The sequence below is a fragment of the Elephantulus edwardii genome, unplaced genomic scaffold (genome assembly GCF_000299155.1).
Source record: "Elephantulus edwardii isolate Elephantulus edwardi_28Jun2011 unplaced genomic scaffold, EleEdw1.0 scaffold00257, whole genome shotgun sequence".
NCBI lineage: Eukaryota > Metazoa > Chordata > Mammalia > Macroscelidea > Macroscelididae > Elephantulus > Elephantulus edwardii.
In genome coordinates this window covers 472,611-488,317 of record NW_006400007.1, presented here as the reverse complement: position 1 = coordinate 488,317, position 15,707 = coordinate 472,611, and the positions used below count along the sequence as shown (strand labels likewise).

General features: G+C 40.2%; 2 protein-coding genes across 2 annotated transcripts in view; both read left to right on the top strand.

Moving 5' to 3' along the window:
* The window catches only part of SKA2 (spindle and kinetochore associated complex subunit 2), a 22,515-nt gene extending 18,241 nt beyond the window's left edge, over positions 1–4,274 (top strand). Inside the window, exons 3-4 of the mRNA XM_006899465.1 lie at positions 1,701–1,877; positions 4,206–4,274. Of these exons, the coding sequence (XP_006899527.1) occupies positions 1,701–1,877; positions 4,206–4,274 (246 nt within the window). The remainder of the gene's footprint in view (positions 1–1,700; positions 1,878–4,205) is intronic.
* A 7,086-nt stretch (positions 4,275–11,360) lies between these two features.
* The window catches only part of TRIM37 (tripartite motif containing 37), a 104,190-nt gene continuing 99,843 nt past the window's right edge, over positions 11,361–15,707 (top strand). The window contains exons 1-2 of the mRNA XM_006899431.1: positions 11,361–11,833; positions 13,780–13,881. Of these exons, the coding sequence (XP_006899493.1) occupies positions 11,813–11,833; positions 13,780–13,881 (123 nt within the window). The 5' untranslated portion in view covers positions 11,361–11,812. The remainder of the gene's footprint in view (positions 11,834–13,779; positions 13,882–15,707) is intronic.

Sequence of the window (15,707 nt, the reverse complement as noted above, 5' to 3'; positions counted from 1 at the left end):
CCTCCTTCTCCGGCAGAGCATCTGGTGGATTTGAACCGTGTTCCTCTGGGAGTGCAGTGCAGCTTCTTGCCACTAGGCCACCAGAGCTCCCCTTCAATGTTAGTATTTTAATCAAAGTAATCTCTGTATGTATAATTTGAAAAGTATAGACGTATAAAGCATGGAATTATAAATAATGAGTCTTTTACTTTATACTCTCCCACTCCGAAAAGTATAAAGCAATGCCTTACACCACTTTTTAAAAAAAGATTTAATTAGTAAATATAATATAAAATGGTCTTAAGGGGTACAGATTGAAAGGTTGGCAGTTTTGATTCCTCCAACAACTCTGTCAAAGACAGTCCTGCTAAACTGTTTTGTAAAGAGGATAGCCAAGAAAATGCTATAGAATAGTTCTACTCTGTGACACGTGGAATTTGTATATTCTCTTCCCACGATATGATGTGTATTAATTTTCTTGACTGCTCAAAAAAAAAAAAAAGGATTGTAAACTGGGTTGGATAGAAATTTAGCCTTTTGTAGTTCTAGAGGTTAGAATTGGACAAATATCAAGGTGTTGGCTCATTGTGAAGGCTCTGGGGAAGAATCTGTACCATGTTTCTTTTTTTTTTTAAATTTTTTTATTTTATTTTGCTGTTTTCTGTGTGTGTGTACTGTCAAATTGGGTCTGACTGGTACAGGAGGAGATTGCCCCTCCTTCTCCAGCAGAACATCTGGTGGATTTGAACCACATTTCTCTGGGATTGCAGTGCAGCTTCTTGACACTAGGCCACCAGAGCTCCCCTGTACCATGTTTCTTACCTAGAGTCTCTTTAGATGCCACCATTCTTGGTGTTTCTTGACTCTTAGAGTGCATACTCCAGTTTCTGGACTCACAGTTTGCTTTCCCTGTGTCTCTAAACCTAACATTTACTACAACATTTACTAGATTATTTCATTGTAATCTCATTTTAACTTGATTGTATCTACAGAGAACGCAGACTCACTGCTTTAAGTTGGTTCTGACTCATAGCAGCCCTCTATCGGGGCTTGAGGCTGTCAATCACAATGGGAAGAAGCTTCCATCTTTCTTTTATGGAGCTGTTTGTGGATCTGATGAAGATGTGCAATCTTTGGGTTAACAGCACAACTAGACTTACCCAAATAAGATCATATCCATTCACAGGCACTGGGTGATGGAATTGGAATATATTTTTGGGAACAAAATTGAATTCATGACACTGCTTAACATTTTTTAAGTTTTTTCATGCTTTTCTAAATTTTGTAAGTTCTTTCCTGTTTTTCAAGAGTAAACTAATAATACCTTTTATGATTTTCTGAATAGCATTTGGCAGCTTTGGTAGTGCAGTTCATAGGGAGTTTTGTGCTGTTAGCAAAAGGATATACGTCTATGGCAGTTTGAATGTTCTCCCAGTTCCTTGAGAGAAAAAATGGACAATTTCCTTCTGTGCAATTTACAGCTTTGGAAACAATGGAGGATCAGCTATGAGTTGGTTCTGACCCAATAGCTATGTGTGCACAAAGAAACATGGTGTAATTAATAACTACAAATTGTGCATCAAATGTTCTATGTCTAAAGTTATCTTATTTGTTTTGCAAGATTGCTGAGTTTGGGGGATTATTTCTATATATCTTTTAATTATGAAAAGATTTCATTTTCTTTACATGAGTTAATCTATATTAACTTTTTTTAAATGTAGAAAAATCCAGTTACACTCTTGAAGGAATTGTCAGCAATAAAGTCTCGCTATCAGACTTTGCATGCACGCTTTAAACCACTTGCTGATGAACAGAAAGAGACTAAGGGCCGGATTTGTGTTACTTTGAAAAAGACTATGACCATGATACAAGAACTACAAAAGCTAACAGACCTAGAGGTAATGCTTTCATTTTTATAGTGATTTTGTTTATGTTATTGTTGTTTATGCACAAGAGAAAGTAAACAATGTAAGGTATATTTTTGCAGCAATATTTATTATTGAGAATGATTTTCCGTTTGTAAGTTTATTCTGAGAAGTACTTGTGCCGATAATAATAAGAATAATTACAAAGGTGGCATCGAAAGTACTAAAGAACATCTCCCACAAAAAAAGATGGGAGCACCTAAAATAATAATAATAAAGAAATCAAGTGCAACAAATAAGGCAGAACATATTCAAAGTGTGTGGTGGTCCTTTTGTACTAGAAAACCTTCAAGTAAAAGTAAAGAAAGCTCTTCAAAGTTTCGAATAGTTAACTAGATCTTAATATCTCGAAAAATTCTTTGAAGGTTATTGAACAGATTGTCTAAAAACTCATTATTTCAAGACTTGACTTGTGAGGATATGAAGCAACATAGGTTTGTGGAGAACAAACAATTCTTGCCAGAATAATTCTGTTTCCTTTTTTTTAAGGGAAGAAGGCAAGATTTGAGTTGCAATACGACATAGGATTTTATCCATGTGAACATTTTGGTCAAATATGGTCTTGTTTAGTAGTTGCCTAAACTGGCCATATATTAAAAGCATATAGGTTCTGGAGCTCTTCCTCTCGAGTCATACTGTTCAATAGCCAGTTGGGTGTAGAAATTAATTTGTATAGTGCCTTCAATGCTTTAACTTTTAGTTCATTAGCTAATAACTTAATAGTGCAGATACAGAATATTCCCAGCATCACGGGGAGTTCTGTTAAATAGTGTTGCCCTAGAGATTGATTCTGAAGGTCTGGTTTGCTCCAGATTTGACAGTCTCTTTAGAGATGACCTATATAGTTAGGCAGATTTATAACTGAGTGGCTCTTCAGTTAATAGCTTATTTTCCCATAGAAATTTTTCTTTTAGCTAGCCTATTTTGTGAAGGGTGTTCTGTGAAAGTTCCTCGACAACTTCCCTTCTTCCTCTGTGTTTTTTGCTCCTATCTACTTTTAGTGGGTCTTGTTGGCTGGTTGGTTTTTAAGCACCTATTATCTCTTGTTGCCTGACAAAAAACACTGAGTTTTTCAGAACTGTGCCTTCTCACACAGTTATGTGCCTGATATGAAACTGAATTTCACCTCAGCTCCTGAATGGCAAGGGGAATGGACTTTTCCTTTATCTAATATTAGTTTAGAAATGGACCCAATGGCATTCAAGGATGGAATCTCTGAGTGGATAACTAGAATTGCCTCACTGTTTTTTTTTTTGTTTTTTGTTTTTGTTTTTTTTTTATTGCCTCACTGTTGAGACACTTGTGGAAAAGGAAAGTATCTTTCTTTAGATGTTGTGTACAGATGTGATGCCTAGCACTGCTAGAGCTATTTTGTAGTTAGCCTGAGGATAATATTACCATCAAGGGTATCTAAAGCTGTAAGGTGGGAACAAAGTAAGACTTGACTTTGTTGATCTAAATAAGTCAACTTTGAAGTCTGCCCACTATTTACAGATATGGTCAAGTTTAAAAGACCAGGTTGTTATGTGAAAATTCGAATTATGTAAAAATGGAGGATGAACAAATCAGATCACAAAATGTAGGATGACTAAACATCATTACATAACTGGAATGAATGAATGAAGATTGCATCATTCATTACCTAACTGGCAACTGCTGAAATGTCTTTGCCCAGCCAAGGTGACCCATAAACTTAATCATTACAGTCAACATTATTCTTGCCTTTGCATTTTTTTAATTGCTAAATGTGCACTGATACTATGTAGAAGAGTTGGGTGTGGGGGGAGGGGTGCAACTGAGAATTTAAAATGTTAGGTAATGAGATAGTGGATAATCGAGGAATAGGTGTTAAAAACTTTTTTGGAACCATTTTGAAATGTTTCTATTACTTACAACTGAAAATAATATATCTCTTAGAATCTATCTCTACTTCTCTTGAAAAACTTCCAGATATTTTTATTCTCAATCTTTTTGTTTTCATAATACTGTTGGAAAGTGGCATTGAAATGTAATTTCATTGCTTAACAATAGTCTTAACATTTGAAAGTTTGATTTCTTGATTTTGTTTCCTTAATTGCAGATTTCTTGAAAGCTCAAATGTCAAACCAATTTGTATATAGATAGCCAATTATCTATTTTTGTATGCTTTTCTAAATTTGTCATCAGTACATAGTGTATATGTACAACTGTTTCTATAGTTTATGGAAACTTTCGTTACTGTGTCAAAGTGAAAGTTAATAAAACAAATTTAATAGCTTTTAAATGTTTTTAAACTAAAGATTTTATTATTTGCTCTTTTAGTTGTCACCACTGACTGAAGAAGAGAAAACTTTGGAAAAACAGTTTAAGTCTTACATGCCAGACTTGTGAAGAAACAGACTTGCAAAATAGAGGACTCAAACAGATCAATTCCAGAATCATTTAGGAAGGTGGATTGCCAATACTTACTGAAGCTTGGGTGGATGACTGGATAGTGATCCTTTTTAAAGGACAGACAGATGTTAAGAGGAAATGCAGATATGTGGGTAAAGCATAGCTAGATAGATAGATATAGATATATAGATAGATATATAGATATATATGCACACATTTCCACTTAGTCTTAACGTTTCAAGTAATAAAATCTTTAAGCTATTTTTAATCAGTGTTCTTTAGATTTAATCAAGATGTATAATATGGATGTCTTGGTGTACTGTACAATGTTTTCATACATTATTAGTCAAACTATACTTCCAAAATAAAAAATGTTTGTGTTGTGCGTATGTTTCCCTTTTTTAAACTGTTGCATGATTGTTGTTGAGACGGCTAATGCCTGATACGTAACGTATGTTGTTATGTGTCATAGAGGTGACCACATGTACCATGAAACCCTGCTGGATCTTGCACGGTCCTTAGTCTGTGCTGTGCTGAAGTCACTGTTTTAGTTGCTGTGACAATCCATCTGAGTTTCTCTTTTATTGACTCTACTTTTCCAAGCATGATGCCTTTCTCTCTGGGCTGACTTTTCTTAGTAATATGCCCAAAGTCTGCTTAACTGACGTAATACGCTTTTTTCTTTGACAGCTTCCTTCATTTTTATTTACACTTCCTAATGCTGAGCAGCATGAACTGTTTTCAAATGTTGCTTTAGAGTACCCATGTACTTCAGTACTACTTTATCCTTCATCTTAAACTACTGTAATTGTTCATAATATATGCAGAATAGATCATCTGAGAGGCTGGACTCTGAGGAGGAATGTGGTGTCAAGATTGGATTATTATTATCTGCATTATTCAGATGACACAGCCTTGCTTGCTGAAACTGAGGAGGAAGGACCTGAAGCATTTGCTGCAGAAGGTCAAGGACTACAGCTTTAAATATGGATTGTGGCTCAACATCAAGAAAACAAAGATTCTCACCACTGGACCAATTGGCAGCATCATGATAGATGGCGAAGATGGTGAAGAAATTGAGATTGTTAACAGCTTTAGTTTGCTTAGCTCCACAATTAACACTCTTGGTACCAGGAGCCAGGAAATAAAAAATACAAATTGCACTGAGAAAATCTGCTGTCAAGGTCCTTTCCAGAGTACTGAAGAGTAACCATGTCAGACTGGAGACTAAAGTGCACCTGATCCAGGCTATAGTCTATGCAATTACTTGCTATGCTTCAGAAAGCTAGACTAGGGTTGACAGGAGAATTGATGCCTTTGAGCTGTGGTGCTGGAGAAAAATATTTTAATATATCATGGACTGATAGGAGAACAAACAAGTTCGTCCTAGAGAGTGGTAAAACCAGGTTGCTCACTGGAGGTAAGGATTCCTAAGCTTCATCTGACATACTTTAGGCTTGTTGCAAGGAGTCCTTGGAGAGGGACATGATGCTTGGGAGGGTGAAGGGGCTGAGAAAGAGAGGAAGACCCTTGATAAGATGGATTGATTCAGTGATTAGGGTAATGGGGGTAGCTGTGTCAGAGACATTAAGGTTAACACAGGGTAGAGCAGGGTTCAGAGTCGTACATAGGGTTGCTATGAGTTGCAAGTGACTTGATGGCACATAACAACAACAGTAATACTAATAGCTACTATGAAGCTCCATCTGACATAATTTGGACATGTTGCAAGGCAGGATCAGTCCTTGGAGAAGGACGTCATGCTTGACAGGGTAGAGGGACAGCACAGGAGAGGAAGACCTTTGATAAGATGGATTGATTCCATCCTTGGGGTAATGGGGATAGGCGTATCAGAGTAAGATTGGCAAGGGATAGATCAGGGTTTAGGGCTGTTGTACATGGGTCGCTATGAGTCTCAGGCAACTCAACGGCACATAACATAAGTGATGATAGTTGGAGAAAAGATTGAAATTGTCAATATTTAATTTTACTGGGATTGACAACACCCTTAGAATCAGCAGTCTGAAAATCAGGAGACATATTGCATATGGAGCGTCTTCTGTCAGAGGCCTTTTTAAATTACTGTGGAGCAATGATTCAGTTTGAAGACTAAGGTGTGTCTGATTCAGGCTGTGCTCTTTTCCATCACTTGCTTTGCATCTGAGACCTGGACAACAAGTACGGATAACAGAATAAGAATTGATGCCTTTAGATCTACGGTGCTTGAGAAGAGTACTGAGTATCTCGTGGACTGCTAAAAGAACAAACAGGTATGTCTCGGAGACAGTGTAACCTGAGGGCTCCTTAGAAACAAATATGACAAAACTTCATCTCACATATTTTGGGCATGTTGCTAGGAGGGGTTATTCTTTGGAAAGGGACATGATACTTGGAAAAGGGGAGGATCAGCAAAGGAAAGGAAGACCTTCAACCAGGTAGACTGATACAGTGACTGCAGCAATGGGCTCAAGTGTGTCAGATGATAAGATACAGGATAGACAGTGTTCAGATCTGTTATGCATAGGGTTGCTCTGGGTCATGCTTGGCAGCACCTAACAACAGTTATAAATGGTGAGGAAACTGAGCTTGTGAAGTATTCTTAGAGGCAATGAGAAACCAAATTACATACTGCATTGGGTGAATCTGGTACAGAAGACCTCTTGGAAATGTTAAAAAGCAAAAGATATCCTATGGATGATGAAGGTATGCCTGATTTAAGCCATATTATTTTTTTTCTGCTAATCCATATAGTAAAACATTGATATATTCAACAATTTCTACATGTACAACTCAGTGTTGATAGCTGCCCCTGAGTATGATTCATAGTCACCCTATGAACAAAAGATCTGAACCCTGTCATATCCAGTGCCATCCTCATCATCTCTAACATACTTGAGCCCAGAGATGCAGTTCCAGTGTTGATCCATCTCACTGAGAGTCTTCATCTCCTTCACTGACCCTCCACCTTTCTAAGCATGATAATCCTTTTCAAGGAATAGCCTCCCCTAACAACATCTTCAAAGTAAGTGAGGTGGAATTTCCTCATCGTTGCCTACAAGGGGCACTCTGACTACTTTTTCCAAGACAGACCTGTTTGCCCTTTTTGCAGTCTGTGGGATATTCCTGCCCTCCAAAACCACAACCCAGAGGCATCAGTTCTTTTCCTGTCATCCTTATTCACGGTCCAGCTCTGGAACACATAGCAAGTAATTGAAAATATCATGGCCTGAATTAGATGCACCTTAGTATTCTTGCAGCTGTGCAGCCATTTTGACCCTCTTTTTTTCTGAGTTGCTCCTCATTAAAAGAAACTCACTGTTTACTAAATTCCCTATTCAGTCTTCTCAAGCCACTGGTGTCACTGGTTAGCAGCACAATTCTCTATGGACTTCACCAGCAGAGTCCTCTGCTTTTGTAACTTTGATCCTTTCCAAATAGTTTTTAAAAGAGCATAATGCTCAAGGCAGACATTTTTTTTACCTGTTAAACTAATGTGTCATTTACTTTAAGATGATCTCATAGGATGTTTTAGGTGTGAAAATCTTGAGGCTGTAAGTTTAGGGATACATCCACTCCATGGGTCCAGAAAGTCTTAATTGTTCAGTAATGGTAGCGGGGTACCATTCAGTTCTGGTCTCATGGCAAAGGAGGCAGTGGTTTCTGGAGACCGTTGGACACTGTAGGGTAGTGGATTTATTGTTCAAAATGGCTTTCCTAGGCCATTGTCTTTGACTTGCACCATGTAGCTGAGGAGAAAATGCAAATAGGATGTGTTAAGTCTATCCATGAGAGGACTGGTCAATTTGCCCATTCTGCCAGATTTAAATTGATCAGGTTCTGTGGTAGAAATGATGACTCTACTAATAAAGAAGAAGCAGAGAATGCAGTTTATATCCTTGTGCCAGACATTCTTGTACCAGTCAAATGGGGCCCTACACAAAAGCCCCAAAAGCCAAGTGAAAAATCAAAGACCTCCTGCACCATCCAGTCAGAGACAGAAGCCTTTACCAAGCTTGCTAGAAGACTTGGTGGTGGTGGGGGGGGGGTGTTACTTAGTAATTTGCTTTGTGACAGTGGCCTAAAGCCTCAATGCTAAAAGCCTAAGGGTTTTGTTAGCACACTTAAGTAGCATTTGTGACTGAGAAGTGTACCAACCTGAGTTGTTAGCTGTAAACTTCCCTAATAAACCCCATAATTGTTAGTATGGTTCTGTGAGGTATAGCTATTGCAGTGGATTTTGGAAACAGTAGAGTGGTACCTAGAGCAGTATCAGGGAGCTCTGGAGGCTTAGGTGGAAGGGGGTTGTGTTGTTATGTACTATCGAGTCAGAACCAATTCATAGCTGACCCTCTAGTGGGTTTTTAGAGGCAGTAATAAGAGTGGTATTGGAATTGGTGGAAGTAGGTGCAGGAGTGTGGTAGTATGTCTGGCTTCATGGGAATTGATTGTGTAGTTCATATTCTCTGTGTGTGTGTGTGAGTGTGTGTGTGTTGATATTCTTGATGGGGACTATTCCCCTTGTGGAGTTAGCGGAGGTCAGACATGGCTTTCCCCACAACACTCACACTTTTTTTTTTTTTTTTGCAGCCATACATTCCATATTTTCTTATTCTTGGCTCTTTCTCTATTGCTTCAGGTGAATAGGGACCAGTTGGTGTGCTGTATGTAGATGGCTGCTTGGTAAGCTTTTTAAGTCCTAGGCACTATGAACAGAATTAGGAGTTAAAAACAAAACAAAACAAAACCCCCAAAAAACCATTAAATGTGCTATTTGACCAATTAACTGGGATGTCCCATGAAACCATGACTGGGCCTCCAAACTAAGAAACATCAGCCTCAGCCAGTTCAACTTTTTGCAGGTGTCCAAGACATAGTTTCAGTCAACTCGAATGCTTGTGAAAGTGAACATTGACGAGTTAGACCAAAGAAGACTATGATTCATATTGTTGAATATACCACAACTCCCAGAAAAATGAACAAAGCTATCCTAGAGAAATTACTGACATAATACTCTTTGGACATGTCATTATGAAGGAGTAAGCAGAAAGACATCACACTGTGTAAAGTAGAAGGTCACAATGAAAGGCAAGTCCTTCGGATATGAATTTGCATAGCGGCTCAAGCATCGCAATAAGGATGGATGGTTCAGACTGCATCATTTCGTTCAGTTGTACCTAAGGTCATTATGAGTTGGAACCAAAGTCACAGCACCTAACAGGGAACTGAATTCAGAGGAGTACTTATCTGCCACTTGTCAGTTGTGTTAGTTGGCCCGTTTTTAACATACAATTCAGCAGAATATAGTATACGTCTAATGGTGTGTAATCACTAGCTCTATCTGGGGCTTCACAACCATAAACACTTTTTAGTGAGAGTTTTTAAATTCCAAGTTTATCTTCCTAAATTATATCTTGATTCATGGCTAGGTTTGGGTTTTTTAAACAGTTGCTCTTACTTTTTAAAAACTGGTTTACATAAAGTTAATTCATATACATTGCATTTTATATCATTCATTACTGTTGATCTATTATCACCCCTTCAAGGCCTCATGGAATTTTCCCTATTCCTTTAAGACCTCCCTCCCCAATCACTTATGATGCCTGGTATTGAAGAACTTCTTTTTGTTGATTCTCTTAAAGGTGCACTCCAGATTGGGGTAAGTTTAACAGATTGATGTTCGGGAAAACTAACTTAATATTACAGAATTCTATTTATGCCTGTTGTGTTAGACCTTCAATATTTTCAATCTTCAAAGAGCTCATCTGCTAGTAATTTGTAAAGGCTGATGCCAGCTGTGTTGTTAAGTGTAGTCGAGTGGAGTACAACTCATAGAGACACTATGAACAAAAGATCTGAAACCTGTTCTATCCTGCGCCATCCTCACACTTCCTGACCCACAAGAGCCCACTGTGGCAGTCACCATGTCAATCACCTAGTTGAGGGTCTTCCTCTCCTTTACTGACCCTCCACCCTTTTACAGAATCATATGGTAGGGTTTTGTGTTGTTTTTTAAAAACACTTTTCCATATTCCCTAAAGCACGAGAGAATCAACCTAAGTACTAAGTACCAGAGTTTTGAGGGGTGACGTGTGAGTGGTGTCTTAGCCTGTGGCAAGAAACTACTCAGGTTTCAGAACCTGACAACTTTGGCTCCAAGCTGGTGAGACTCAATCCTCTAGGTTATTACCACTCATTACTTAATTCATCAACTCACTCAAAGCTGTGGAGTGAAAACCCACCTCTAGCTGACCCTTAGCAGGTTTTCAGAGGCTGTAAATCCCTAGTAGATCGGCTTTCTCCCGTGGACCTGAGGCTCCTACTTTGGGGTTAGCAGGGCAAGGCCTTAATTTACTAGGCCGCCAGAGTCGAATAGGCCTTATAAACCAAACTCACAATCGTGGAGTCGATTCTCACAGAGACCTCCCTATCAGGACTCTTAGGCCGTAAAACTTTACGGGAGACTGTTCATTTTTCTCCTGTGGAGCAGCCAACGGTTTTGATTCTCTGCACAACTTGTATGGTGCTGTAAAGAGCTCATGATAGTGATCCTATAGGACAGAGTAAAACTGCCCCAAGATTATAATCTTTACATACTGTCTTTATCCCAGAGCGCTAGGTAACTTCAAATGTTTGGATCAGCAGCTCAACACTTTCACCACTGCGTCACTAGGGCGCCAGGTAAGCGGGGTAGAAATCTTAGGCTTCCTTCCAGACAATGTCCAAAACCACGACCGCATTCTCAAAATGCGGACACAGAGTAGGCACGTAGGGAATGTTTGTTGAAAATGCAGGTTTCCTGGCCCGGTGAATCCGAGTAACTAGGGGTGTGGCTCCGAGGTCCTCATTTCCCGTCCAGCTTCCCAGGTGGCTTGCTTCTAAGGCGCGCAAAATTTTGAGACTCGCCGAGCACCGCCCCGCCCTTGGTGGGGTAGGACGCAACAAACCGCGACCGCCAAGCTGCGGACCCAGCCACCAACCCCGCGCAAAGCCGTCCTGCAGCAAAGGGCTGCCAAGTCTCGTACACGCCCCCGAGCCGCGGGAACCAAGCACCCGCCTCTCCCCTTGCCCTCCCGTAGGGGCAGTGCGCATGCGCGCCGCGTCTCCCCGCGCCGCCGCGCCTACAGCTGCCCTGGTTACCGTTGGTGTTTGCGAATACCCTGCAGCGATTTCTTTGCTTGAGGCGGGCTCTGCCATGCTCTAGCAGCAGTTCGAGACGCGCGCGCCCGCGTCACGTGGTCCTAGGAGCCTTCGCCGTCTGCGGCCGGCGGCCGGGTGAGGCTGGAGGAAGGAGTTGCGGCCACAGCTCGCCCTCTCAGCGCCCCCGGGACAGGCGCGAGGATAAAAATGGCGAAACAGGGGTAGCCAGCGCCGCACTCGCGGCGATGGGGCGCGCAGGTGGGGCGGCTGTCGGAGCCTCCTGACTTGGGCGCTGGGCTGTTCGCGGCGGATCTGACCTGGTGACCTCAAGCTGGTGCCTAATAGGTCAGACCACGGACTCCTCGGGTCGCCACGGGCCCCGCCGAGAGCCGGAGGCAATGGATGAACAGAGCGTGGAGGTGAGGGGGTTTGAGGAGGGTGGTAGTTGGTCTCTTCCCCGCCATCCTCGGGGCTTGCTTTCTTCCAGTGTATCTTGCGACTCCCTCCAGTAGGGCACCCTCACCCCGTCGCTCCGCAGTGGAGACGGCTGGCCCAGTGCGAAGGGGCGGTGCTGGTTCTGCAGCCCTCTGGGTCCCTTCAGCTCAAACCTTTCCGCAGTCAGGTGGTGCGTATCCTGGCATTTTCGAAGATGCCTTGGCACCAGGATTCAACCCTACAGGGTATTTCTTGGCAAAATACAGCCTGTGCAGAACAAAATTGCAAATTCATCTCATAGACTTGCTGCCAGTACTACGACCCACATCCTCCTGGATGGATGATCACTATTCCAACTCAGCGGGACATTTTGCAGACTTGTTCTGCTCTCCCTTGCTTGTATGGGGAAACATTCAGACTATCCCTTTTGACTGTGATTTCTAGAACAAACGGTTCTGTTTATATAGTCCAGTTAAGCTGTGATTCTAAATGGTTTGAATATTTTTAAAGACTAGGAACATAAAGATTCCGTTTAGTGGGCGTAATTATGTAGACGTTGCTCATTTTTAAGCTTCCAAATACTAAATCCTTGCTTCTTGGTAAGGTCTAGCTCTTGGCCCACATACCCCGAAACCACTAGATTGCCCATTTGAAAAATTAGTTCACCCAACGTTCTTATTGTCCACCCTGCAGTCAGTTACATACAGAATCTGCGTCTCACACGTTGGAGGCCCTGTAGAGTCATTAGTAGTTTTCTCTGTTCTACATGTCAAAGTTATAAAGGATTTGTAAACTTATTTTGGTTTTGTTATGTGTTTCCGAGTCACCTACCCTATATATAACAGCCCTATACCCTGCTCTATCCTGTCCCAGTCTTATTGTCTCTGACACACTTATCTCCATTATCCCAGTCACTGAAACAATCCATCTCATTGAATGTCTTCCTTTCTTGTGCTGTCCCTCCACCCTCCCAAGCATGACATCCGTCTTCAAGGACTAGTCCCTCCTTGCAGCATGTCCAGAATATGTCAGACAAAGCTTCAGAAGGAGCAGCCTGGTTTCACGCTCTCTAGGATGAACCTGTTTGTTCTCCTAGCCATGTAGAATGGTTTACTTTTCTGGAATGGAGCACATCAGTGGAAAAAAGGACAGAATTACAGTTTAATTATATATATTTCATTATTTTATCTTGCCAGTTGCATCTTTCATTGATTCATTTGCGGCCTGTGATGATAATATACTATTGCTTTAGTTTACGTATTTGTTTTTCTTCTGAAAGCCTCATAAAACTACTATGAAAATTCTTTCAAGAAGGTCAGAATCTCTACTCCAATAAATAGCAGTTTGGTGGCAGCTTCAAGGCAGAATCATTCTTAATTGTCTTTCTGGAACAAAGTACATTTCCGTTAGGATAAGAATAATGTATTTTAAAAAGATTGTGTTTTTAACTTTTTTTAAAATCATAAAAGTTAAGTATTCATATGCTTTCAATCATATGGGCTACTTTTTCTTAAGGTTTTTTCTGTATCAAATCATGAGAAATATTCCCAGTAACTATACCCTAGTCCATGTATAACTGCCATAATTGACTTAGTTATTATGCTAAGATTTGGACATTTGGGCCGTTGCCAGATTTTACCATTATGTTTAAAGTTTCAGTGACAATATCTATGTGTAAATTTTCATATCCTTGCCTTAGATTGGAACTGTTGTCACTCTTACCAAAAAGGAAGAAGGCTTTTTTCCCCCCCTTCACACATGTTCTGAGGTGCTCTGGACCATAACTCAGTCTTTATATGCAATGTAATGAAATCCGAGATGTTATTAGCCTAAAGTAAATATAAATGTTCAGTGAATTATTTGAGTATGCTTTTTCCTCTTCACTAAGTAGGCTAATATGGTGGACCATACATCTTTTGCTTTTTGCCAGAGCATTGCTGAGGTTTTCCGATGTTTTATTTGTATGGAGAAGTTGAGGGATGCACGCCTGTGTCCTCATTGTTCCAAGCTTTGTTGTTTCAGCTGTATCAGGGTAAGTTGTATTTCTTTTTTTATGTACATTTAATGCATATAGGATGTATTTGTAAAGCTTAATAATTTCCCTTCTACTTAATCTCTATCTGCAGCATTTTCATGACATATTCCATAAATGGTAACAACATCAAGCAATAAGAATAATTCATAACTATTGAATAATTCATAGCCGTTGAAATGTCTGAAGATAGTTCAGTGCTTCTGGAGACCATAAGCTCATTATGATTTTAATGTGTTTATGTTAAATTTCTTTTTCACTTGTTTAAAAGAAAAACTTGCTTAAATTTCTTTTTAATTTGTTACTACTGAAAAATTCAAGACTTGAGTTTCAGTACTTAGAGATATTCAGGGCAAAATCTTGAATGACACAGAAGTATCAAAAAAAGATGGAAGGAATACACAGAATCGCTGTACCAAAGAGAATTTACTGACACTCAAATATTTTAGGAAATACATATATGATCAAGAGCCAGTGGAAAGGCAGGAAAAAAATTAAGCTGCACTGAAGGCATTGGCAAAAAATAAAGCCCCAGGAATCAGTGGGGTACCAATTGACCTCTTTCATCTAATAGGTTCAGCCCTAGATGTGTTCACCAGTGTATGCCAGAAAATTTGGAGGACAGATACATGGCAAACTTACTGGAAGAGACCCATATTTGTTCCCATTCCCAAGAAAGTGATTCAACAGAATGTGGAAATCCTCAAAATCATTAACATGCAAGCAAAATATTGCTGAAATTTATTGAAAAATAGCTAAAACAAGACATAGAGAACTGCCAGAAGTTCAAGCTGGATTTAAAAGAGGTCATGGCATCAGGAATATCATTGCTGATGTCAGATGGATCCTGGCTGAAAGCAGAGAATACCAGAAAAATGTGTGTGCTTTTTTGACTGTGCAAAGGCGTTTGACTGTGTGGGTTATAACAAATTACCGCTAAACTGAGAAGAATGGGAATCCCAGGACACTTACTTGTGCTCAAGCAAAACCTATAACTAGACCAGAGTCTGTTGTGTGAACAAAGCAAAGGAACACTTGTTGTTGTTATGTGCAGTTGAGTCTCTTGTGACTCATAGTGATCTTATGTGCAAGAGCCTTAAACCTTGCTCTATTCTGTGCCAACGTTATTGTCTCTGACACACCTACCCCCATTGCCTCAGTAACTGAATCAATCCATCTCATCAAGGGTCTTCCTTTCCTGTGCTATTCCTCTACCCTCCCAAGCATGATGTCCCTCTCCAAGGATAAGTCCCTCCTTGTAACATGTCCAAAGTAAGTAAGACAAAGCTTTAGAATTCTTGCCTCCAAGGAGCAGCCTGATTTCACCTTCTCCAGGATGAACCTGTTTGTTCTCCTAGTAGTCCATAGTATATTCTACATTCTTTTCCAGAATGACAGCTCAAAGGCATGAGTTCTCTTTCTGTCATCCCTTGCCATTGTCCAGCTCTCTGACGCATAGCAAGCAGTTGCGAAGGCTATGGCCTGGATCAGGCTCACCTTAGTTTCCAGACTGATGTCGTAGCTCTTCAGTACTCTGGAACACTACATGGTTTAATATTGAGAAAGGAGTGGATCATGGTTGTATCCTTTCTCCAACCTTTATTATTCAGGTGATGTAGCTTTGCTTGCTTAAAGTAAAGAGGACTTGAATTACTTGCTGTGGAAGATCAAAGAATACAGCCTTCGAAATGGGATGGATTGCATTTCAGCATCAAGAAAGCAAAAATTAACCTACAACCAGGAGAAGATAACATAGATGAATGGGATCTTCTAAGACTCAAATCCCTATGTACATCCAAAAACTTCTCCAGTAGGGTAAAAAGGGA